General features: G+C 45.2%; 1 protein-coding gene across 4 annotated transcripts in view; it reads right to left on the reverse strand.

Annotated features, from left to right (window-relative positions):
• The window catches only part of FBXO10 (F-box protein 10), a 42,182-nt gene extending 22,020 nt beyond the window's left edge, over positions 1 to 20,162 (reverse strand). For 2 of the 4 annotated variants that reach the window (XM_012769095.2, XM_012769091.2), the window contains exons 1-4: positions 19,980 to 20,162; positions 17,253 to 17,371; positions 5,863 to 6,453; positions 3,166 to 3,999 (exon numbers count right to left, since the gene is read on the reverse strand). In XM_012769095.2, the coding sequence (XP_012624549.1) occupies positions 3,166 to 3,999; positions 5,863 to 6,453; positions 17,253 to 17,327 (1,500 nt within the window). In that variant the 5' untranslated portion in view covers positions 17,328 to 17,371; positions 19,980 to 20,162. The remainder of the gene's footprint in view (positions 1 to 3,165; positions 4,000 to 5,862; positions 6,454 to 17,252; positions 17,372 to 19,979) is intronic. The other 2 variants (XM_012769092.2, XM_012769096.2) reach the window with 2 other exon arrangements.
• Between the last annotated feature and the right edge of the window lie 5,707 nt (positions 20,163 to 25,869).

Raw genomic sequence — 25,869 nt, forward strand, 5'->3', positions numbered from 1 at the left:
GGAGGTTTCAGCTTTTGCTTGGGATGGGGAAAGTTGGAAACAGCACTGCTTCCACACCGACAACAAGAAAAGGAGAAGATAATATACACAAATATAACCTTCCTGGAACCATCAGAGAGCTGAGGCTGCAGACAACCATCAGTCTGAACTCTAAAAAAAGATGAGTGCCTCCAAGGAGAGGAGACCTGAGCACTCAGCTGCTGAACAGGATGCAGGTGCCAAACAAGCTGGTAAGGAGAACTCAGCTAACATGTTTTGTTGTTGTTGTTTTAGATAGCTAGTGCTTCCCCCAAATTTTTTTTTAGTTTTTATTTTTATAGATTTGGGGTCAGCTAACATTTTTAATACATTGTTAATGGCCAATTGTGAACTTGTGTGGGAGTACAGAAACTCTGGGAGTAGCTGTATGTGATCACTTCTCCAGGGACCTCACTAGGTGCTCAAGGAGCAAGACTTGGGGCAGGACAAGAGACCAGGGACAGCCTCCCCCTATGGGGGCTTGGTGAAAAAGTGCAGCAGTTATTTTGAGAGAGGCACTAAGTCCCTCCTGGATTCTTTCCCCTAACTTTCCTACCTATGTCCTCAAGAAAGGGAACAGGAAAAAACCTCTAGCCTGGGGGCAGTGGGAGGAAAACATCTTGGGCACAGACTGTCACAGCTCCCCCAGAGGCAGGATAACTGAAAAGGGTCTACTCCCAAGACCACGGACATAGCACCTACATAGACTAAGGATGACCCAAAACAACAGAGAAACCCTGCCACCACACAGCCAGGCAGCAGAGTGACTAATAATGGCAATTTACTGCTGGGGAGGGTGAGAATGGAGAGAGGGCCTTCCTGAGGAATAGGTGCAAAGGGAAGACTTAAAGGGGAGAAAACCAGCTCCAGGCAAAGCTGGAGGAACCTGAAGCCTGTGGGACACTGAAGATGTATCATCACCAATCCAAACCAGCTCGATTCCTGACTAGACTGACCCCCTAAAGGCCTGGCAAAAGAAGAGGCATGGCCACTTCCAAACATAAATACTATGTACCTCAATCTCTGCTGTCTCATGCAAGATATCCAACTTTCACCTAAAAGTTACAAGACACACAAAGAAGAAAAACCATCACAGTCAGTGACTTTTCTTCTTGGAGCCTCAGGCAACCAGGCCTCTTCTGTCAGCCTTCACCCTCCTGATGTTGTAGAGGGTGATGGCCCTGTGGCCACTGGATCAAGGCCTTGCTCTCTGCACAGGGACCAGCTCAGTAAGCCCTGCACTCCCACCCACAGCTCCTTGCTTGTATTCACACCATTTAGCATATAATTGTTCCTGACTCGGGGTGCTTCTGAGACACCATGGACCTTTTATAGTCAAAAACCCTAAATATGGGCTGTGCACAGTGGCTCAAGCCTATAATGCTAGCACTCTGGGAGGCCAAGGTGGGAGGATCACTTGAGGTCAGGGGTTCGAGACCAACCTGAGCCAGAGTGAGACCCTGCCAAAATAGAAAAATAGAAAAAATTAGCCGGGTGTGGTGGTGTGCACCTATAGTCCCAGCTACTTGGAAGGCTGAGGCAGGAGGATTGCTTGAGCCCAGGAGTTTGAGGTTGCAGTGAGCTATGATTGTGCCACTGTACTCTAGCCCAGGCAATAGAATGAGACCCTGTCTCAAAAAAAAAAAAAAAAAAAAATCTAAATATCAGTTTTTAGGTTCATTGCTAGAGACTCAATAGGAACTTCTGTTGGCACAACTCCTGCCAAAAGTCCCATGGGCCAGTTGCTCAAGATGGCTACAACTGAGGCTGTATAACATTTTATTTGTCCAATTACGACCTGCATCATGACAGCTCCCAAGTCTGCATACATCTCTCTCCAAGGCTGCAGACCCAAGCAGCCAGATGCTCCAGACGTCTGGCCCAGTACAAATGCCACAGGTGCTCCAACCTTAATGTAACCCAAACAGAACTCATCTTTCACTCCACGCCCTAACCTCCCCTGTTCCTACCGCTGCCTTGGCCTCTCAGGCCAGAAACCTCAGCCTTACATTCTTGATTATTCCCTCCCCAGGTTCTCCTTCCTACCTCACCAGGCTGCCCTGTTCCCTCCTCTCCATCTCTGGGTTGTAATTACCCACTGATGCTCTCTGATCTCCTTAGCCTCTAGCCTTGTTGCCCTCCACTCCATTCCCTACAAAGAATGAACTTTCAAAAAACAGGTCTACAATTCTCTGCTTCAAAGTGAGTTCCCACTGCCCTCAAGGAAGCTACTGGCAAGACCTCTGGGGCCTTGTGATCTGGCTCCTCCCTCAGACTCCTCCAGCACCCTCACCTCTCACTCTGGCCATCAGTTACTTGTGACTCCCTAAAGGTGCTGTGTCCTCCCTCACCTCTGGGCTCCACATGTGCCTGCTTTGCCTCTCATCTTCACCTTGCCAATTCCCATTCTTCCCTACAGTCAGCCTAGGGCCTGTTCCACCAGGAAACCTTTCCTGGTTCTCGAGGCTGGGTCAGGTGCCCTGTTTCCTGGGCTCCTATGCACCCATCGCTCACCTTTATCATAGGACCACTCAAACTGGTCCACAGTAGTCTTTGACCCTGTGTAAGTCATCATCCCTCTCTGGGACTCTGTTCTTTTTCTGTGACATGAGAGAAATAGTCCATGCCCTTTCCAAATCAGATGATGAACATGAAGTCAAGAGTGTTAATAAGCACTTAAAAAAAGATTATTTAAGGCTGGGTGCGGTGGCTCATGCCTGTAATCCTAGCACTCTGGGAGGTAGAGGAAGGTGGATTGTTTGAGCTCAGGAGTTCAAAACTGGCCTGAGCAAGAGTGAGACCCAGTCTCTACTAAAAATAGAAAGAAATTAGCTGGACAACTAAAAATAATTAGCCGGGCATGGTGGTGCATGTCTGTAGTCCCAACTACTCGGAAGGCTGAGGTAGGAGGATTGTTTGAGCCCAGGAGTTTGAGGTTGCTGTGAGCAAGGATGATACCACAGCACTCTAGCCCGGGCAACAGAGTGAGACTCTGTCTCAAAAAAAAAAAAAAAAAAAAATTTTTTAAAATGCAAATAGCCCCATCACACCCTCACTACCTATAGCCACAGGAGCCCTCTCACCAATCAAAATCATGTTTCTGGAGACCCAGTGAGGCCTCATGATGGACAGCCCTTATGACAGCACCTTGCTATTATGTATACACCGCACTGCATAGGTCAGGTGCCGGAAGATGTTTCCTTCCATCTTGGCTTGGCCATAGGAGCAGACTAAGACGCCTCCCTTCCCATCCCGGAACAGGCACTTCCGGATGAGGCAGCCCTGCACGGAGTTCACCAGCGCCATGGCCTCCTTGTCCTTCTGCAGTTCCTGCTGCAGTGAGTTCAGCACTAGGCAGCTGGGCAGCTGAATGGATGCTCCTGGCAGTGGAGGGCCCAGAAAGGAGCCCCCCAACACAGGGCGCGGGCCCTGCACTTGGTAGGACAGTCTGTACGTGAGCTGGTCCTCGTCCTCATCCTCACCGCTGGGACTCAGGCCTCCATCACTGCTGTCTGAGGTCTGGGCCACCCTTTCCCCATCGCTGCCCACCTCTGCCTCCTGTGAGCCAGCCTTGGAGCCTGGCTTTGGGGAGCTAGAGGCTGGGCTGGTAGGGCTCTGGCTGCCCTCGATAACAATGTCACAGGTCCTCGGGCTCCAGGCCTGGTCCCGGCTCTCTAGGTCCAGGGACATTAAAAAGTCAGAGTCCTCTGGGGGGAGCAAAGGAGGAGAGGACTTGATAAGTCCTAGTAGATACTTGTAAGCCCAGTTCTTATCTGCAGATGGGTGACCCTCAACAGTCACAGAGTTGTTTTCGCTGCCCACGAATTCACAATTTTCTAGGACGCATAGGGGCACGTTGTGCAGGAAGACATGGGTGTTTTTGAAGGTGCAAAACTTCACTTGGCAGGTACCCGGGCCATGGACCTGGATGTGTCCGTTCTCAAAGTTGCAGTTGTCGAACTGGACATGACCTGATGTTGTCTGGGGGATGAACAGGAGAAAGCAGCTATCAGAGGGACACAATTTGTTTTACTGGTCTGCACTCTGTTCTTTAAGTAGGGTGGAGCATGCAAAGGCCATTTGTTCTGTTGATCACCCCCTCTTCCCCACCCAGGGCAGGGGTGTCAGACTGGCCACCAAAAGGAACTGGGGAGCTGCTATGCATCAGAGAGAGAGGAGAACTGGGAGCTGCCCACCCCTTCTAAAACCTCAAGTCTTAGGGCCTGCCTGAGCGGGGCAGGCCCAGACACAGGTACTAGGAAAGAGGTTTGTCTATGTGGCCACTGGTGCATGTGGGCAGAGCAATAGATAGCAGGTCACGTTGCCGGCCCACTGGATCAAGGCCTTGCTCTCCACAAAGGGACCAGCTCAGTAAGCCCTGCACTCCCACCCCCAACTCCCTGCTTGTATTCACACCATGTAGCATATAATTGTTCCTGATGCTATCAGGATGGGGACAGCACATCTACTCAGTCTACTACAAATGTTTGCTGTGGGGATCAAATAAGGTCACAGATGGAAGTCACCTAGATTATTGAATATAGGCTTAGGATCCTAGCTTTGTCCCTTACGAAGTCTGAGATCCTGGGCACGTCACTTAGTCTTGCTGAGCCTCAGTATCCTCATCTATAAAAACAGATGACACTACCCATCTCACAGGGTGCAGGGAGGAATAAATGACATGATGGCTATAAAGTATATGCTGGCATGTACTGAATACATCTAAAATGACTGCTGTGTAACGATCATTACAAATAGGAGAGACAATTTTAAGTTGTTATTGGTAGTCATAGTAGCAATATAATTTTTTATTTATTTATTTATTTATTTATTTATTTATTTATTTATTTATTTATTTTTGAGACAGAGTCTCGCTTTCTTGCCTAGGCTAGAGTGAGTGCCATGGTGTCAGCCTAGCTCACAGCAACCTCAAAATCCTGGGCTCAAGCGATCCTCCTGCTTCAGCCTCCCAAGTAGCTGGGACTACAGGCACGAGCCACCATGCCCAGCTGATTTTTATATTATATATATTAGTTGGCCAATTAATTTCTTTCTATTTTTATGGTAGAGACGGGGTCTCGCTCAGGCTGGTTTTTGAACTCCTGACCTTGAGCAATCCGCCCACCTCGGCCTCCCAGAGTGCTAGGATTACAGGCGTGAGCCACCGCACCCGGCCGCAATATAATTTTTATTTACTAGATACATAATTCGAATTTCTAGGAATGTATAAGATGTAGACTGTCCTGCTAGAAACTACCAACACTTTGACACATGCTTTGGTTAAATCCATCTTCTGCTCTGTGTTCATGGAAGGAATGTGATGGACTAACACTTTGTGATCTTCTCTCCAGTCACCCTTAAGTAGCCAATCCTGGTAAAAGCCTGACCTTCCTTGACCCTGAACAGGGTGGGGTTCACACACTGAAGGTCACTGGTCCTGTAGAGCCTCCTTTCTCTTTGGCTCTCTCTCTGGGCATGCCCATGAGCAGCTAACAAGTTCTCTGCTTCCTGTCACCATGTGGCATGCTCTCAGAACCTGGCTTTCCTACCTAGCTGCTCCACCTGTGGCTCCAGTGGGTCTATTTGGGAAGGAAAAAGTACCAAGCAATTTTGGCCCCAAGCCCAGGCCTCACTGTTTACTATAGCTTTGCCAGGAATAAAGCAGAATTTTGAATTATACTGATCCCTATTCCTACTTTTTTAACTTGTTCAGAACTGAGAGGAGTGTGTATATACTAAACCACCACTCAATTCCAACAAAACAAGGATAATGAACCCACTGAGAAGAGGCCAAGCCCCTAGGGTCAGGACTGGAAAGGCCATCTATTTGATGTGGACATTCACCTTATACATGATGGGTGAGAACCAGGCCGGCATGAAGACGAGGTTGCACAGGCGTGTGGTTGAGCAGTGCTGATCAATGCTGGCTAGGAGGGCCACTTCGCCCAACTTGCCATGCCCTACAATCTCCACGGGCACCTTCAGGATGATTTCACCTTGCTCTTCATATACACCTGGGAAGAGCATGATTCGGTCATATAGGCTGGCCAGGGCCAGGGCACTGCTCAGGCTGTCAAACTCATGGCCTGGCCCGACGCTCAGGGTCCGTCGTTCCCTCCGCCGGCGGAATAGAGAAAAGCAGACGGAGGACTCCAAGTCCAGGGCATTCTTGGTCCATGTCTTGGAGGCAAGGTAATGCTGCTTGAAGGCCTCCCTCCAAGACTCAGGCTCCACGTCAGGCTGGTTGGGCCAGTTGGGGTGGCGGCACTCGGTGCAGCCCAGACACAGTTGTCGCCAGCGCGTGCTGTCAAGACTGAGGATCAGTTCGTACCAGGCCCTGCATACCAAGCTACAGCGGCCCAGGTCGGGAAGGTGCAGGTAGGCTAAGATCATGCGCCACAGCTCCAGGGGGAGGCTGCCAGCCTCCATGGTCACCTGGAGACAGACACAAAACAAGAGGTTTTTGTCTACCCTCCTTAGGGTCCCCTTTAAATACCCCCTGCTATCTCCTGAGCCCAGGGCTGACCAAGTAAACAAGTCCCAGCCAATCAGATGACTCCATCCTCTCAATCTGCATCCTATTCTGGGATTTTCCTGTCTGGAATTAGCAAGGAAGACTCTCTTTTCTTTTGGTAAGATACCATAAGAATATGACCCCAGAACTGCCAGGTTCCCTACCTTATGAAAAAATCCTGTGGTATGAGAGAGCCAAGCAGAAACCAGTAGATATGAAAGATGAAAATTGAACAAGAGGAAGCAAACAGAGTCCTCATACTCTTTGTCCCCACATTCCACTTTCTGATTTATTAGCTCCTCTGAGTATAACTGTACACTGTTCTTTCAGCAAGCACCATAAACTGCATATTTTCTGAGGTGCCTTGTATACAACGGTCTTTCATTCTACAAGGACACTCTGACAGCTGTTCAAAATGAACCAGCTACTCTAAGGGAACCTAATCTATGCAACCTTGCAGGTGAGGTGGCTTCCATGTGGCCTTTTGCAGGCCTGTCCATTAGGGTCCTCCCTGGGACCTATTGTTAATGGTCATGATTCAAATTCTAAGGAGGAATATACAAAAGACCCAAGTCACAACTACCAACCCTGATAACGGCATCTTGCCTCACTGCCAGCTTGAACCAAGTCTACCACAGTGTTTAACCTAGTCCACCCTGTGTGCCCACTGACATCCCATAGCACCCAGCACTGCCAATTTCTGTCCCGGATGGTTACCACAGCAGCCCATTGATAAGAAATACACTGGGCCACCACAATTCAGTTATGGAGAATATAGCAAGAGCTCAAAGACACCATCGAACATCTAAGCACCAAGTACATGCGTAGTAAGTGTTTTTTAAGTAAATAAATAAGCAGAAGTGAATCCCCAATGTGCCCTCACCTCAATTTTTAGGTCAATAATTAATGTTTTCTAACCTTATGTAAATTTATTATGTAAACATGGCTTCAACGACCCCCCTCCACAAGACACTGCTGCATCAACACAGAGATTCCTACAGAGAAATTCTTGAAGTCCCACTGTGAATAAGGAATTAAAGAATAAAAATCCCATTATTCCTCAGTTCATTTGTTTTGCAAATACAGCCCTTATGGAGTGGGATATTGTGATGCCTCTCCTCGGGGTGATAGCAACCATTTGCTCTCACAGCTAAGAACAAGATGGGCTAGAAAGAATTAAGCACTACTGCAGCTTATAGAGCTTGAGAGGAAAGAAATCTTTAAACCAGACTTGGCAGGACTTCCCATGGCAGTGGTTCTTCAAACAGGCCTCTTGATTATCTACCTAGGGACTGTTCCTAGCTCCATTTCAGACATCCAGAATCAAAATCTCTGGAGTGGAGCCCATTATGTGCATTTTTAACAAGCTCCCTGGTGACTGTGATAAAAAGGGCCCCCACCCACACTGTGATGCAGCATCTTTAATAAACAGCTCTCCTCCTCAGCTCCAACCCTTTCAGTGAAGTGGCTCTCCCTGTTTCATGCAAAGCCCAATAATCTCAAAGTCAGACAACCTGAGATCAAATTGCAGGTGACTCTTGAGCAAGTCACTTAACCTCTCCATTCCTCAATTGAGGAAATGAGCCTCCATTTCCTCACAAATAAATTAGGGATCTTTATATAACCCCAAAGACTTGTTTTGATTAAAAGACCTCACATACACTATGCTGGTAATGAGTGCTCTTCGTCAACTGTTTCCAGATTTCCCTCCTTCTGGGCACATGATACTGTTCTCTCTGGTCCCTCCTGAAGTCGGGTGGGGCCACAAAAATGACACTAGTCAGTGGGGTTTGAGTCGAAGAGCAGTGTGTTATTTCTCAACCAGAGCACTTAACTGCCTAAGCAAGATCATCCAGAGCTTTCTTTTCTCTCTGACATAGCAGCTGGCAGGCAAAATTTGAGATGATGGCTACTCTGGTAGCCTGGATCCTTGAGAGAGTAGGTAAACAGACTCCAGCCAAGCCAAAATGAACATGCATGAAAAAGAAACTTTTGTTTTAGGTTAAGGCACTAAGAACTTGGGGCTTGTTTATTATTAAAGCATAACCTAGCCATGTGTAACTGACACAGCACGTGAAACTCTAAAGGGCCCTATTATGAAGCTCCTAGGCACCTTGAGATGGACTTTGGTATTCTCCAAACCCAGCCAGCATCCAGCTCTTAGTTTCTTCCTCAGCTGGTTTCAGTTCTGTGGCCCCTGAAGCCACAGAACTCTACCCTCTTAGACATGCTGCATGATTGGTAAAGACTCTGAATGCCCGCATGCCAGACTTAGGAGCTTGCACTCCAGGAGGGGAGTGGTCCAATCAGAGCTATAGTTTAAGGACATCCATTCAGGAGAGGTATGTTAGATGGAACAGTGAGGGCAGAAACTCACAATTTTGCAAATATTAAATGATAGTTTCTCTTTTTTTAGAGATGGGGTCTTGCTCTTGCTGGTCTCTGGAACTCCTGAGCTCAAGCAATCCTCCTGCCTCAGCAACCCAGAGTGCTAGAGTTACAGGTGTGAGCCACCACGCCTAGTCTTAAATGATAGTTTCTTTCCCTCAGGATGATGTGAGGGTGTCTGGGGGCTTTGGAGCAAAGGTACCTGAACACAGAAACACTACTGGGGCTTCAGTTTTCTCTGAGTTCAAAGAAGCCCTCTGCAGTAGGAAGCAAATGGTCTAGCAGCTGGTCGCTCAGGAGAAGGGGCATTTCCCAGCAGGTTTGTTTTCACCCTTCAGCACTGGTCTTGTGTGTCCTCAATTTCAGACTTGTTTGTGTCCTCAATTTCAGGAGTCTGAACCTAGAATGAGGCCAACAATTCTCCCCTCAGGACCCTCCTCTGAGATCACCTGAGGATTTCCTTTTATCCAAATGTTACATTCCCTATGGTTCCATTTGGCTTTATTTACTATATCTTTACACTAATCCGCAGAGATCCATGCAGCAACAGGGATTTCTACAACCAGGTAACAACTTTTTTTTTTAAATGTATTCAAGTTTGCCCTTCCTTTTTGCCATTGGGGCCTCTGAGTGTGGAATTACAAGTAACAATGGTCCCCCAGGGCCTGTGCGCCTGCAGTGTGATGCCTGTAAAGAGCTAGGAAAACAATGGTGGGGACCTGTCTGGGATAAAAGGAACAGGTCCTGGGGGGGGGGGGCCACACTGTTCCATTTTGTATGTGTTCCCAAGAGTGTGAGAACTCTCTTGGGCACCCTCCTAGCCTCCCACTGGAAGTATCCACAGGCCTCTGGACCACCTGGTGTCCCCAGTCTGTGGAAGAGGCAGAGGCCACCTTCTTGGGAGGTGAGTCCCATAAGACTGAGCTCTCGACAAGCAGGCTCTGCTGCTTCCCCGCTCTGTGACTCGAGGCCAGCCCTTTAACTTCTCTGAGCCTACTTCCTCACCTCTAAACTGATACTCATTGATTGCCTACTATGTGCCAGGCACTGTTCCAAATGCTGGAAAGCAGTGAACAAGACAAATTTCTTACCTTCAGAGACAGACAACAAAGAGATATTAATATACATGCCATAAGGAGAGATAAAGCAGGCTAAGGGCTGTGCGTGTGTCTGCATGTGCTATTTTAAACAGGGTTGTCAAGGAAGGTCTCTGAGGAAGTGACATTTGAACAGAGACCTGAATGACATTTAAAGCCACGGCATGGGATGAGATCACTAATGGCAGAGTGGAGAGAGAGGTCTGACGAACAAGTTCTTGGCCAGTCTAACATCTAAAAGGCATGAAATGGAAAAGGACTCACAGAGGAGAAAGTGGGAGTGAACACCCTTAGAAAACTGTGCAGAACCCTACCCGTGTCAGGCTCTGGAATGAAAGCTGTTGCTTTGTTTTGTTCTCTGTCTATGCTCTGGCTGCTTCTGAGAAGAGTGGGCTCCAAGGGTAAGCACGATGGGGCCAGGAATACAATATTCCCAAAGGATCTGCATGTGGAGCTGGGTGTGGAAGGAAGGGGCAGCAAGGGAAACCCTTGGTATTAACAGTGTTCAAAAGGGACTCTGGAGATTTCTAATACAGACTTCTAAGTTGTCTACTGTGGGGTGTAAAGTGAAGCCCTTTCTTTGGCTCCCTGCTAAGATCTCTAGTAACATCTACATAGCTCACTTATGCTTTTGTGTGAGTGGGTTTATGGGGTGGGCAATGGGGACATGAGGGAGTACAGAGTTATACCACAGGGACAAACCATGTGAAGACTGAAACAGCCCACGCAGGCCCAGAGCGGCCAGCTGACAGAGTCTGAACACCCACTCACTAAGATGAATTAAATACATCCTCTGTCCCCAAGGAGCTTATGATTTTATTTACATTTTTCTTAATTTATTGTCCATCTCCCTGAGGAAAATATAAGTTTCTAAGGGCAGAATCTTTGTGTCACTGCTTTGTATTATGTCTAGAACATGCCTGGCCCCATAGTAGGTGCTCAATAAACACTTACTGGATAAATGAATAATCATCAGTACCTAAGATACCAGTGAAACCAGCTTTACAAATTGATAAAGGGTTCCAAGCAAGAACTGTGGTAAGGGCCTAGCTTAAAATAAGGCACAGGCCTATCTAAAAATAATGACAATAATTAGCCATTGTCCCGTTTGTTTCTCTATAATTGCCACCCTGGAGCCACATAGCTGGTGGTGATAAAGATTCTTAGCTTTCTCCACAGATAACATTACCTTTTTGAAATCTTGGGGTAGTTTCTGAGCTATCTTCCAGGTCCCCCATTCCAGTGGAATGGCTGACCCACCCAGACCAGTGGCCTATACAGAGGAACTGACCCAACTGGTCTTATGACCCCCACCCAATAACCTGGTCAGCAAAGACAACAATTTCTATAACCCTTTGGTTCTGCCCTGAACCCAGCCAATTAGCAAACAATTAGCAAATTGCCTATGCCAAACTGCCTTTAAAAAACTGGGCGGATTTGGGAAATTCCTCCCATCTCCCCACTTAGTGCTATGCAGAATTAAAAACTCTTTTTTGGCCCAGGGTGGTGGCTCATATCTGTAACTCCTGCACTCTGGGAGGCCGAGGGAGGAGGATCACTTAAGCTCAGGAGTTCGAGACCAGCCTGAGCAAGAGCAAGACCCCCGTCTCTAATGATAATGGAAAAATTAGCCGGGCATAGTGGCACACGCCTATAATCCCAGCTACTCAGGAGGCTGAGGCAGGAGGATCACTTGAGCCCAGGAGTTTGAGGTTGCTGTAAGCTAGGCTGATGGCATGGCACTCTAGCCTGGGTGACACTGCGAGACTGTCTCACAAAACAAAACAAAACAACCTCATTCTCTATAGTAAACCCGGCTGTCTTGGTGTATTGGCTTCCTCTTGGGCAGTGGGCAAATGAAGCTGGCTGAGCAGCAACCCTAGCATAATTGAGACTACCCAAATCATTAGCTATACTCCCTACTGCCACACAGATCCCTGTGGAACAAAAATAGAAGTAAATAAAATTCAAGTATGTATTCAACACTTGCTGTGTATAAGACCATGTGGTAGCTGGGCACGATGGCCCAGGTACTTGGGAGGCTGAGACAGGAGGATCTCAGTCTGAGAGCAGGAATTCGAGTTCCCAGGAGTTCAAGTCTAGCCTGAGCAATGCAATGAGACTCCATCTCTTGAAGAAAAAAAATAAAATATAAAAAGATCCCATGGTAAACATCTTGAGGGAGTCAGTGGGAAATTAGATAAAGACCCTACTCCCAAGTCTGGTGGGAGACAAAGGTATGTCTACTAAAAATCCCCCAAAACAAAAACCGCAATACAAAGGGAAAAATGCTTAGTGCCAAGAAAGAGGGGCAGGGGGCCAGGAGCTTTTGTTTAAAGAAAAAAAAAAAATGTGACCTCCAGCCAGGGAAATCAGCCAATAATAGAAGGCAACAAAACAGCAGCAGCCACCATTTACTAAATACTAGTATTTGAAGGGCACAATACTAAGTGCATTTCATGCATTATTTCATTTTCTTCTCTCAAGATCTCTACAAAGCCTTGCAATTCAAAACGTGTTCCCAGGACCTAGGAGCTTGTTAGAAATACCAGATCTTGAACATCACCCCGCACCCACTGGATCAGAACTGCCATTTTAACAAGATCACCAGGGGAACTAACGTGCACTGTAAGTGAAGAAACTAAGCCTGAGAGAATCTGTGACAGTTGACTTGCCCCACATCACTCTGTTGGAGAGAGCAGAGCTACTGAAGTCAGGCCTGACCCTGAAGACTGTGTTTTTAACCACTAAGCCAAGCTTCATGGAAGAGCTGGCATCGGAGCTAGACTCTAAGAGAAGGGTAGGCATGGGACATCCAGAGGATGGAAGAAAAGGAATTGCAGACAGAGGAAACAGTGTCAGCAAAAGTCCCACGGTGGAAAATGGCCAGCCTGGCTTAGGACACAGTAAGAAGTGCAGGCTGGCTGCAGCTCTGGGAGTCTGAAGGGGTCACTGAGAAAGGCCACCTGGATTAGTTCCCATGGAACACACTCAGCCAAGGGCAAAAGGCTTCCAGTTAATTTTGGGGGCAGTGGGGAGCTGCCTTGAGTCCCAGCACAAAAGGCCCTACTCCTTGCTGAAATGACTCAAAGGGACCCTACAGGCTTCACATTCTTGTTTGGGCTCTGCCTCTTCCTCCCTGGCTAATCTCAAGGGCAGGTGATTCAACTCCTCTTTCATGTCCCATGTTTATATAAGGAAGAAAACACACTTGCTTCCTATCTAAGGGAGGCCATATTAGAATGGCCTCAATCAAAGTGGCGGGAATTTAGTTTTTAAGTAAAAATTAAGGTGTGGGGAAAAAGGATCTAGGGCAGCTAAGAACTCCATTTAGTACTGACACAGGAAAAAAAAAGAGCTCTCCCCACAACATTAGGAAGCACACAAAGCATGAGTGTAAATAACTACAAACTATATTGATTGAGCAGCTGTAATGAGTTAAGGATTTAAAATCTTTTTTCAAAGTAAATTTCCCATGTTATACAGATTTTAGTTTGAAACTATTCTAAAGTAATAGAAAGCAAAATATTCTAAACCACAAAGAGCCCTCCCTGTGCACACACCTGCATCTACACACACGTCCACTATTGGAAATGAGACAAAACTTGAAACTTCGAAGATGACAAAAACCCCAGCTGGGCTTTTCATCATTTCTTCTAACCTCAGTTCACGTCAGCCCAAGAAACAACCAGCTGTTTCTTATTTTCAGCTTTGATGTGTGATGATATAAACCAGAATGCTGTGTTCTGATGGTGCTTTCCGAGTGGGTTTGTGCATGCCTGTTCATTTTGGTTCAATTAGGGGAGCGTGAGGGGGAAGGATCCCAGGACCTGGGTTTTGGTCCTAACTCTCACACAAACGCACTGGGTGTTCTTGAGTGGGAAGGGAAGAGTATTTTGAGGGCTGACTGCATGCCAGGTGCTTTTTATATGTCATCTCAATGAGTACTTACAACAACCCCAAACTGAGTATTCTTATCCCCAACCTCCAGGAGAAAACAGTTACTGTTTTTTTACTTTAGTAAGCAGCACAGCTGGGGTTCCTAACCTGGACTGAGCCCAAAGCCTCTCCACTATCACAGCCTGCTTCCTGGTTCCCTTCTTGGAGTACTGGGTTCCTAATTTGTGAAGTGATGGTAGGACTTTCTGGTCTCCCCATCACACGTATATAAACTGAGAGCTCACGAAATAAGAATGAATTTAATGCTTCAGTTATTATGCGTGAGTATCACAAAGTGTGTGAGTTGGACAGGACAAAGCAGTACTCTGCTAGGAAGCCTGGCCCAAAGATTTAGAACCTCAAGCCGGAATCCATGAAAATCAAGGGCACCTCTACTGGACAGTAGACTCCTTGGTCAGCAAGCAGCAGTGCAGCAGCAACAAGGAATAAATTCCGAGCTGAATGAGACCCCAACCAACCCAGATGCCATGGCCACTCCCCTAGGCAGCTTGGTCTGCAGAGGAAACCACCTAAGTTCCCTTTTCCATGACCTCCTGCCTCCCACTCAATCACAAGCTGCTTCCCAGCCATTCCTCTTTAAAGTGATTGCTACTTTACATATGAAATTACACATTCAGTGGAGTTGGACCATTCTCAGTCTCAGCTTCCTTATCTATAAAAATGGGGATAATCCTACCCTAGGGAGTTGTGAGGATGAGAGACTGGAGGGAAAACAGTTAACCCTGCGCCTGGCCCATAGCAGACACGCAAGTGGTGATGAAGTCCCTCTGTCCAATTCTTTCCTTTCCCTAAATGCCTTTCTCTTTCTTTTCTCTCTATCACATTAAACCAAACCTATCCGCATCCTAGAAAAGAACTGACTATAGCCAGTAATTTACATGAGAGCTTCTTGTTGTGAGGTCGGGAATAGAGACTAGAGAGGGAGTGGAGCTCACTGCCTGCTGCCCCCAGACCCCCAGCCCACAGTGCAGACCCTAACTACCAGGCTAAGCAGTGGCTGTAGAGGATTCTTTACTGTAATTGAGCTCCAACACAGTTTGGAGCTCTGGACCATCCAATGGCAAAGAGTGTTAAGTTTTGTTATTCAGAACAGGATGGTTAGAACAGCACTGGCGCAACAGAAATTCACACATGTGGGCCCTGTCCCCAAGCTCTGAACAACTGTTCTAGAGTCTCTTCATTGCAAGTGCAAACAAGGGAGGCTTATCATAAGGGTATACAGGGACTATCAAGGAAGGCAGGATCTTAAGGAAGTTCAGGAACAGGCCCACAGTAGGGCCGGGTCTCCCAGAGTCTAGAAGCAAAGGTCTGGATCCACAGCAGTGCTGAGCGCTCAGCAGTCGGAGTCCATATGTCTTCACTCCTCACGTGTCTCACTCTGCAGAGGCCTCTCCATTCTCCTCATACTTGGAACCTGTACAAACTTTTCTCCACCTCATTGCTTCTGCTTCCTCATACCATCAGCTTGCCAGGACTCCTCAAAGACCTGATCCGAGACATCACCATTTTAAAGGGTGAAAAGAAAGCCACTGAGTACAAGAAGATACTTTTAATATGTATAAATGACAAGGGACCACTAACTAAAATATATAAAGAACTACAAAAAAAATCAATGAGAAAAATCGAAAAAAGGCAAAAGACTTGAATAGGAAGTTCACAAAAGAGGCTATCAATAAAAAAAAGTGCTCAACATCAGTAGTATCCAAGGAAAGCAAATAAAATCAGATATCATGATACACCCACAAGAATGGTTAAAAAATTAAAACTGACAAAATCAAGTATTTGCAAGGGTATGAAACAACCGGAACTCTCATATACTGCTGATAGGAAAGTAAATTGGTACAATCTTAGAAAACTGTTTGGCATTATCTAGCAAAGCAATTCCACAACATATATAACCTGAAGAAACATGTTCACATACACAATAGAAAATGTCTAAGGTTGGCTGGGTGTGGTGGCTCACACCTGTAATCCTAGCACTCTGGGAGGCCAAGGAAGATCACTTGAGCTCAGGAGTTCAAGACTAGCCTGAGCAAGACTGAGACACTCTCTCTACTAAAAACAGAAAAAAAAATTAGCCAGGTGTGGTGGCAGGTGCTTGTAGTCCCAGCTACTTGGGAGGCTGAGGCAGCAGGATTGCTTGAGCCCAGAAGTTTGAGGTTGCTGTGAGCTAGGCTGATGCCATGGCACTCTAGCCTGGGCAACAGAGTGAAACTCTGTCTCCCTCCGCCCCCCCCCAAAATTGTCTAAGGTTGTTTGCAGTCAAACTTTATGCAACTCAAGTATCCATCAACTATAACATGAATAAATTTATTGTAACACATTCATACCATAAAGTGCTGTCAGCAATGAAAATAAGTGAGGTGGCCACATGGATACATCTCACTAATAAGTTGAGCAAAAGAAGCAAAACATAAAGATTCTGTATTATGAATTTTAAAAGCAAGTTAGGAAGCAAATATAGATGATACAACTACAAAGCAAAGCAAATAAATGATTATCACAAAAGGTCAAGATAATGGTTTCTTCTGGGGGAGGAGGTTATGATTTGGAAGGAGGTACTGAGTATTGGTAGTGTTCCATTTCTTGACAGGGTAGTGATTACATGTGTATTTCCCTTACAATTATTTGTTAAACTATATATTTGTGATTTTTTTTTCCTGCATGGATATTTGTTATATTTCGTATTAGAAAAAGTTTAAAACAAAAACAATTAAATAAATAAACTGATTATTGTTTGATTCTTAGAAAAACTAAGAGAACTGAAATCCTTCATTTTTAAATTATAACCTTGCCTACCCCCCATCCCTAAAAGAGTGCCTAATTTCTCTTAGGACTACAAGTGGGGAGATAGTCTCCTGGGAACATATCTATGCTTTGCCCAGAGTTACCCAAGGACCCCTCTTACATATGGAAAAGTAAAAGTGAGTATGCACCCAAAGTCCTAGGGATAGCTATCTTATTGAAGGCTGCCATTCCTGAGAGTCCTTGTTAGGCAGAACCCTGGAGAGGATGGAACCCTGGAAACAACTTGCCAAAGGGACTTATGTTAGGAAGAGGAGAAGGTACTAAGCCACAAACCCTGATAAAAGGTTTGGAAATAGGGAAATCTCAAGGATGCTAGGCAGGAAAGGGTCCCACATGCTGTAAAAGGGAACTCCCCAGGAGACTAGGGGAACCCAGCCTGGGTGACAGGCTCAATACAAGGCCCAGAGTGAGGTGCTTAGGGGAGAATGGCTAATAAGCACGTGAGCATAAGCTAAAAAAGCTCTAACCTTGTAATCCAAGCATGGAATCATGCGGGCAGGGATCTGGTCCAATAAGGGCATTGAGCAGCAGTGACCACACATCTCTGGACTGTGCAGGACAGCTCTTCAATAGTGATACCATATAGCTGTGTCAGAAATAACAACGTGGGTGGACTGCTCAGATACTGCAGTTTACTCTCTTCTAAAGAGTGACAGTAACAATGACCCCTTTTTATTGTGGAAGTCACCAGAGGTCTTGGAAAAGGGAAACTTTGGAATTTTCTCACTAACAAGGGCATTAGAAGACTTGGGAGTTTTCTCGGAAAAAAATAAATATGTGACTGCATTTGAATCGAATTTGTGAAATGGGACATACAGGTTAAACATCTAAACTGAAATAGACAAAATCTTAAATGCCTCTCACCTTTATGCACACAATATCAAATATTATGGATGAGTGGGAAACTAATAATCACTAAGCTAGCAGAAAGAGGGTAATGAGAAACTAGCAGACATTCCAAACAAAGCCTATGATAGGTGACTCAAGAAGAGAAGGTTCATTCATTAAGGGAAACTGAAAGAACAAAATGCTTCTTGTACCATCTATTATTACCATGTGACTGAAGCACGTAAAAGGAACTTGTTTCTTTCACATCTTCCTTGAAAAGCATGCAGTGTCTTGGTTGCCCAGACATTATCCCTCCCACCTTTGTGAGCTCTTGCTGGCTCCCCACCTATACCTTTATCACAGCCCCCAATGGTTTGCCCCTTATATGTGGTAAAGCCCTCAGTTTTATCCCCTTAAAGATTCTGAAGTCCCTAAGGCCAGGGCCTGTATATGTTTTTATCTGTTTCTACTTACTCCGACTCCTCTTGGCCTTGACACCAATGCATGTTTATTGAAAGAAAGAGAAAAAGGAGGAGGGAAGGAAAGGATCATAAGACTGCATCGCAACAGAAAAAAACCAGAAAACAGAAACCCATAGTGAACTGGTGACTGCTTGACCACTTATTGCTTAACAGCTCCTTGTGCTATCATAAAAATACAATTCCCCTGATAACCATGGAAACCAAAATGAAGGCACTGTGGTGAAGGCAGCTTTTTAGAAATCTAAAAACAGTAAGAGGCCTGAAACCAGAAAGACAAAGAAATCCAAGTGTTCCAGGCCAGAAGGAAATCCTTTCCTAAAAGCCCTGACAAAGCAGCATTTTCTCCAGTCTCCAAAATATCATCAGGTTTCAACAAGGGCTCTGGAACTGCTGGGAGGGATCATGAAACAATTCAGGCCTCTCAGTGTGCTTCTGTCCCATGGGGCCAGCTGCTATGAGGCAAGTTCACTGGGAGCTGGAACTTATTATAAAATGTACTGAGAACTAGCAGAGGGAGATACACACACACACACACACACACACAATATAACTTCAAACTAACATAGCTAGCAATGGAAAAAGCCCCTTGGGGACAGGGTCTGTCTTGTTCACAGTCCTATCTCCAGCTCCTAGTAGGTGTACAAGCACAAGTTCCATAAATACTTGTTGAGTTAATTAAGAATTAGAACTTAGGGAATTGCACAGTGCCTGGTAAAAGGTCCATTCTCTCCACTACCCAATGCCAACACTCTTCTGGGTCCTGAGCAAAATCCAAGTCCTGTGCTCTTTCTGAGTCTGGTTTCTCTATTTGCAAAAGAAGACAGCTGGATTAGATGGTTTCCCAGGCATCCTCCAGCTCTGACAGTCAATCACCCTACTGTGCTTTTTCTGGTGGCAGCACATGCCTGGCACTTTTCTTTCCCCTCAGAGGGAATCTGACACCCATCTGCTCAAGTAAATTAATGTTCCCATCAAGCCTGACTCATTTGGTAGGAACAACAGGTTCACATGCCAATTGTAACAGAGAAGGCAAAGGGGGCCCAGAGCGGGGAAAAGGGTCCTACAAACCAAAACGGCACTATTTTTAGGACTAAAAATAAAGAAACTGAAATGTGATTTTAATAAAAATCCCTCAGGTGAAGTACCCTCTAGCTTACTAATTTAATAATGCTGATGTTGACAGCACTATCTATTGAGGCTTCTGTGCTGGACACTGTGCCCTTTTCACTTAATCCTTACAGCAACCTATGAGCTAAGTACTATTATTATCTCCTTTGAATAGGTGAGTTATCGATTTAGCTTAAGGTCACACTGCTAGTAAGTGGCAGAACTAGGACTTGAACCCAGGGCTGCCTGACTCCAGAGTTCTGGCTCTTCAAATGGCTTTACCCTTGGTTCTTCACTGTAGTCAAGAGGGAGGCAGGGCAGGGGTTATAACATTTTGTTTAAAGATGGAGAAATCCAGTCTCCAAGAGGATTGCAATTTGCACAAAATAAAGACACAGGAGATACCTGGCCCTGTACTTGCTCCTGTGTTCCTAGGTGAAGACTCTTCCCATCCCAAAAGTCGGCTTCTTCCTCTGACTTCACTTACACACTCGCAAAACCTCAGAGCTGGAGAGAACCACGGAGATGTACTCTACTGACCCGGTAGTTTTATGAAAGGGGAAACCAAGTCACAGCTCTTGCCAGGGGAACGCGGAGCCGCGGGCGCCCGAGCGGCGCCTCGGGGGTCAGTGGTCTGCAGAAACGCCCCGGGTCCCGGAGAGGCAGCCGAAGGCGCCGAGCCCCGTCCCCGGCCGCCCCCAGCTCCGGGACCCGGGAATCCCTGGGATTCCCAGGGAGGAGCAAGTTCGCCCGCAGCCTCCGCGGCCCGGCGCTTACCTCGCAGGGCGCTCTCCCGGCGCTCACTCACCGCGGCGTGCGGCCCGCGGCCGCCAGTGCCTGGCAGCTGCCCGCCGCCCCCGCCGCAGCGCAGCGCAGCGCAGCGCAGCCCGTCAGCCCGCGGCGAGCGCCGCGAGCCCCGCCCGGGGGCTCACACCGCCGGGCACTCGCGCGGGGCCGCCGTCACGTGACGCGCGAGCCCGGGGATGCCGGGAGCGGCGGGCGGGCCCGGCTGCGCGTCCAGACCACCGCTGCGGAAAAGGAATTTCTGCAGGGAGGGGGCCGAGAGGGCAGAGGAAGGGAGACGCGAAGGGGGCGGGTAGGTCTTCGGGTACCGCAAAGGCGAGCTTGTGTAAGGGCAATTGAGGCTTGGGTTGCGTGGCCCCAGAGGAGCAGAAATAGAATCAGTGGGTGGAAATATCAAGGAGGCATGCTAGGGCCAATACAGTATAAAGAACATTCCTCCAAGTACCACCGTTTTTTTAGCAGTGTAACGAGCTGTTCCCGGAGGGGGTGCGCTCTCTGTAGATGTGCACAAAGGGGCTGGGTTCATTGGGGAATAAACTGACCTCTGGCTATCTACTGGGAAGATATATTAAATTAGTTTAGAATGCTTGCTACCTGGTAAATGCTGTGTGTTGGCTACTGCTGCTGCTGCTGTTTTTATTATAGGCACAAAAGTGAACAATGCCAATATGCTTCCTGTTCTAAAAATAATTCTCTAGTGGAGAAGGTAGACATTGATCAAACAGCATTCAAATCAATGTGCATTTAAAATTAAGGCAAATGCACGGAAAGAATCCTAATTTAAAATTAGAGTACAAAGGAGGGTGGTCAGGGAAGACTTCTCAGAGGAAGATAAAGAGATAGCCAAATGGAAGAGGGTAAGGAGCCCTTGTGAAAGTTCTTGGGCCTGGTTGGGTGGAGGAGAAAAGACTGCTCTTTGGGGATATGGAAAATGTCCAGTTTGAGGCTTTTTGAGTTAAGGGGAGAACTGTCAATGAGGTCAAAGAGGTGGGTAGGGGCCAGATCATGTAGCTCTTAGGCCACGGTAAGGATTTTAAAATTGTGTTTAAAATGAAGCCGTTGAGGGGGTGGAGAATTTGAGACTTTTTAAAACAGTATGTCTTCTACTATGTGGAGAATAGACAAGAGTTAAGAGTGGAAGCAGAGATTGGTTAATAAGACTTGGACTGGAATAATGGTTGTAAAGATACACAGCAATGGATTTGAGATACATTTTTAAAGTGGAGTCAAGCTAGGCTGGGAAATTAGGGGGATTCCCAGTCTTCTAGATTAACCTATTAACTGGGCCCATAAGGTGCTATTTATTGAAATGGTAGCTATTTTAAGGTGCAAATATTTTGAGGTGGGGAGAAATCAAGAACTCAATTTTGGACTGGTTAAATTTGACACCCTAGTTAAAATGGCTATTATATATATATATATATATATATATATATATATATACATACACACCTAACAAATGCTGGTGAGGATGTGGGAAAAAGGGAACTCTTACACACTGTTGGTGGGAATGCAAATGATACAGCAATTATGGAAAACAGTATGGAGGTTTCTCAAAAAACTAAAAATAGAACTACTATAAGATCCAGCAATCCCATTACTGGATACTTATCCACAGGAAAGCAAGTAAGTGTATCAAAGGGATACCTGCACCCTCATTTTTTTAAGCAGTCCTATAATGGAGACAGAGGAACCCCCATGTTTATTGCAGCACTATTCACAATAGCTAAGATATGAACTCAACCTAAGTATTCATCAATGGATGAACGGATACAGAAAATGTGGCATATATACACAATGGAATACTATTCAGCCATAAAAAATGAAATCCTGTCACAGCAACATGGATAGAACTGGAGGTCATTATGTAAGCCAAGTACAAAAAGACAAATATCATGTATTGTCACTCTCATGTGGGAGCTAAAATGTTGACCTCTGCTGGGTGCAGTGGCTCATGCCTGTAATCCTAGTACTCTGGGAGGCCGAAGCGGGTGGACTGCTCGAGGTCAGGAGTTCGAAACCAGCCTGAGCAAGAACAAGACCCTGTCTCTACTATAAATAGGAAGAGATTAATTGGCCAACTAATATATATAGAAAAAATTAGCCAGGCATGGTAGCACATGCCTGTAGTCCCAGCTACTCGGGAGGCTGAGGCAGTAGGACTGCTTGAGCCAAGGAGTTTGAAGTTGCTGTGAGCTAGGCTGACGCCATAGCACTCCCTCTAGCCTGGGCAACAAAGTGAGACTCTGTCTCAAAAAAAAAAAAAAAAAAAGTTGATCTCATGGAGGTAGTCAGTAGAATGATAGTTACTAGTGGCTGGGAAGGGGATGAAGACAGGTTGGTTAATGGGTACAAACATAGACAGAAGGAAGTTCTAGTGTTCAACAGCACAGTATAGTGACTATCGTTAACAGTTAACAGCTAGAAGATTTTAAATGTTCCCAACACAAAGAAATGATAAATGTTTGAGGTGATAGATATCCGAAATACCCTGATTTGGTTGCTATACATTGTATGCATATATAAAATATCACATTCTCCATAAATATGTATATTTATGTATTAATTAAAAAATTGAGAAATTCAGATGCCTGTGTCACCCAAGTAGAGTGATTAAAACAAAGCTGTTGGATACAGACCTGTGAATTTTAGAAAAGAATGTCAGCTACAGAAATCTAACTTATCAAGAATACTGTGATAAAATAAATCAGTATACCAGTTTGAAGTTTGAAATAAGTAACCCCTGAGGGGCCAATGACCTCTGTCAGTTCCTAGTTCTACAGAATGTATTTCATAAAAATATATTCCATCTATTATTACCATATGATGAATTTGTATGATGATGGGTGAGGCCTAAGTTATCATGAAGTTATTCTGTTTTATAATTGGACAAACAAAATATATAAACCTACAGCCAACAATTTAAGACACAAAGCTGTACACATAGTAGCCAGGTATTATGAAAAACCACTGACTTAGATCAGATCAGAACAAGGGCAGTCTCACACAACAATGAGCAAGATGATTTATCTTATTGACTGGTAAAGCTATGACATGTTTAATCCTTTCAAAAGTATCCTATTGTATGAAATGGCAGTCTAGATATGACTGTCAATAAATAATCAAAAGCCTGAGTTTCTGGATTTGTGCCAGCCAACATTGTTTGTTTTGGCATTTCTATAGAATAGTTGATTCTCAAAAGCATTTAACAGCAGCCTTCTGCAAGAGCATGCTATCTGTCTTCCCTATTGGAGGTGCAAGCATCACATGCCATGCTGGAAATTTTAAAAATATAATTACTTAAATACAAGAGTATCATTTGCAAACTACAGTTGAGCCCTCCCTTCTTTCTGCCCTCATCTCTCTTGTTCATGCCTCTATCCTACCACTTGCTTTCCAAATAGCTAGAGATTTGAAATGGTTGGTTTTTCTCCTCCATTAGACTATTAGAGAATGGACTTGCTTATCTTTGCACCCTGGCATGTAGTTAGTATTTACTGTCAAATGAGTAAGTGAACATACACCATCTTCTGAACCATGTCAGCTTTATTTACTTTGCTTTATAGAAAAATCAGACTCAGGCAGAGTGATTTGTCCAGGGTCAACATAGTGAATGGACATGCCATCCTTTTTGGTTGCCCAGGATCTGAATCCCCTTTCTCCATTTGGAAATTCCCCATTTAGGAGCTTGTTGGGAAACAGAACATGCCTTTCACTATAGAGGTGGAAATTCCAGGTATTTTCTCTACTTCCAAATGACTTCCATGCTACAAATAAAAAAACTCCTCAGACTTTGAATTGAGAGCAAGAGACACAATGAAGTCTCTGGAATAATTTTCTTTGGTGATCTTTGCAAGTGCAGCAAGTTAGGTTCTTGGAGCCAACACCAGCTGACATGACAGTAGCATGACAGTGGGTTCTGTGAATGTGGCCTTGGCAAATTAAGTGGTGGTACCTAATGTTCAGCAGAGGTAGCGTCCCCACTGCATCAGTTCTGTGGTATGACCAAGTGACAAAGGGTGATATTCCAGTTGCCTATTCTCTAGACCTGATTTTCTAGGCCACCTGGTGATCCTATTATCCTTTTAATTAAATACTTTTCTTCTTAAATCTGCCAAATTGAATTTTGGTGCTTACAAATAAAAAAATCTGATTCATTAAAAAAAGAAAAAAAAATCTGACTCATGTAGTCACATGATAAATAGCAGAGCTGAAGCTGTAATTCAAGACTTTGAAATCCTAATTCTAGTGTTCCTTCCATATAGACAGACTGCCACTTCCCAACAACCCACAATGTTTACATTACATATTGATGTCCCTAAATCACTCTTTGTTCAACACATTTATAGTTTAAATTGTAAGCTGATTAATGAACATTTCAAGCAATGGCATGGTGAGGCAGCTGCCAGTGGAACATTGTTTCAAATGTAGCAGTATCTTTGTACATGTTTACATAATTAAAAAATCTTTTTTTAATTTTTGGTCTCTATAGACATAAGTAGAAAATGAAAATACATTTGACACTTGAACAAGGTGGAAGCTAGAGGCGCTGACCCCTTGTGCAGTCAAAAATCTACATATACCCTTTGACTCCCCCAGAACTTAACCACTATTAGCCTACTACTGCCTGAAAGCCTTAAGGATAACATAAGCAGTCGATTAACATTTATTTTGTGTGTTATATGTATTATATACTGTATTTCTTAAAGTAAGCTAGAGAAAAGAAAATGTTAAGAAAATCATAAGGAAAATACATTTATAGTACTGTAAGGATCATCTGTCTGAAATGGCGGGCAACCAGCAGTTGCAGACCTCAACCTACAGCACATATCAAGCAATTCAACCTTTTCTTGTAATGTTGTGATTTTTCTCTGCTTCTTGGGAGCACTTCCAGCATCACTAGTGGCACTTCATTTGGGTCCCATGGTGTTATTCAAAGTTTACGGTATTGCACTAAATATGATGAAAAATACTTGAGAACCAAGATCACTTTTAACTGCCATACACAATTTACTAGAGAGAGCAACTGCTCACTCAGAGATTAGGGTCACGTGGCATTTTAAGCAGATAGTTGTAACACTTGATCTCACTGCGATAGCAACAGAAGGTGGCTATGAAATTATTTCAGTAGTACAGTATGTGAATTTTATGCAGTTATGATTTAATACTGCATCTTTGTTTATTTACATTTCTCTCAACTGTGATTAGTGCTACATATGGTCTGTGTGTGTGTAAGTTTTGATACAATTTTTTTTTGAGACAGTGTCTTACTCTGTTGCCCTGGGTAGACTGCAGTGGTGTCACTGTAGCTCACTGTAGCCTCAAACTCCTGGGCTCAAGTGATCCTCCTGAGTAGCTGGGACTACAGGCATATGCCACCATACCCAGCTAACTTTTTCTATTTTTGGTAGATGCGGGGTCTTGCTCTTGTTCAGGCTGGTCTTGAACTCCTGAGCTCAAGTGATCCTTCTGTTTCAGCCTGCTAGAGTACTAAGAGTACAGGCATGAGCCACCTCGCCCAGCCTAAATCTTATTTATTTTTTTTAAGAGATAGGCCTCTGGCTGTGTTGCCCAGGCTGCGCTCGAACTCCTGGGCTCAAGCCATCTTCCCACCTCAGCTTCACAAGTAGCTGGGACTACAGATACACACTGCGGTGCCCAGCTAATGTTACATTTTTATTTATTTACTTACTTATTTATAGAAACGGGTCTTGCTCTGTCACCCAGGCTGGAGTAGAGGCACGATCATAGCTTATTGCAGCCTCTAACTCCTGGCTTCAAGTGATCCGTCCCACCTCAGCCTCCCAAATAGCTGGGACTACAGGCATAAGCCACTGCACCTGGCTAATTTTAACTTTTTATA

The sequence above is a fragment of the Microcebus murinus genome, chromosome 12, assembly GCF_040939455.1.
Source record: "Microcebus murinus isolate Inina chromosome 12, M.murinus_Inina_mat1.0, whole genome shotgun sequence".
In the NCBI taxonomy this organism is placed as follows: Eukaryota; Metazoa; Chordata; class Mammalia; order Primates; family Cheirogaleidae; genus Microcebus; species Microcebus murinus.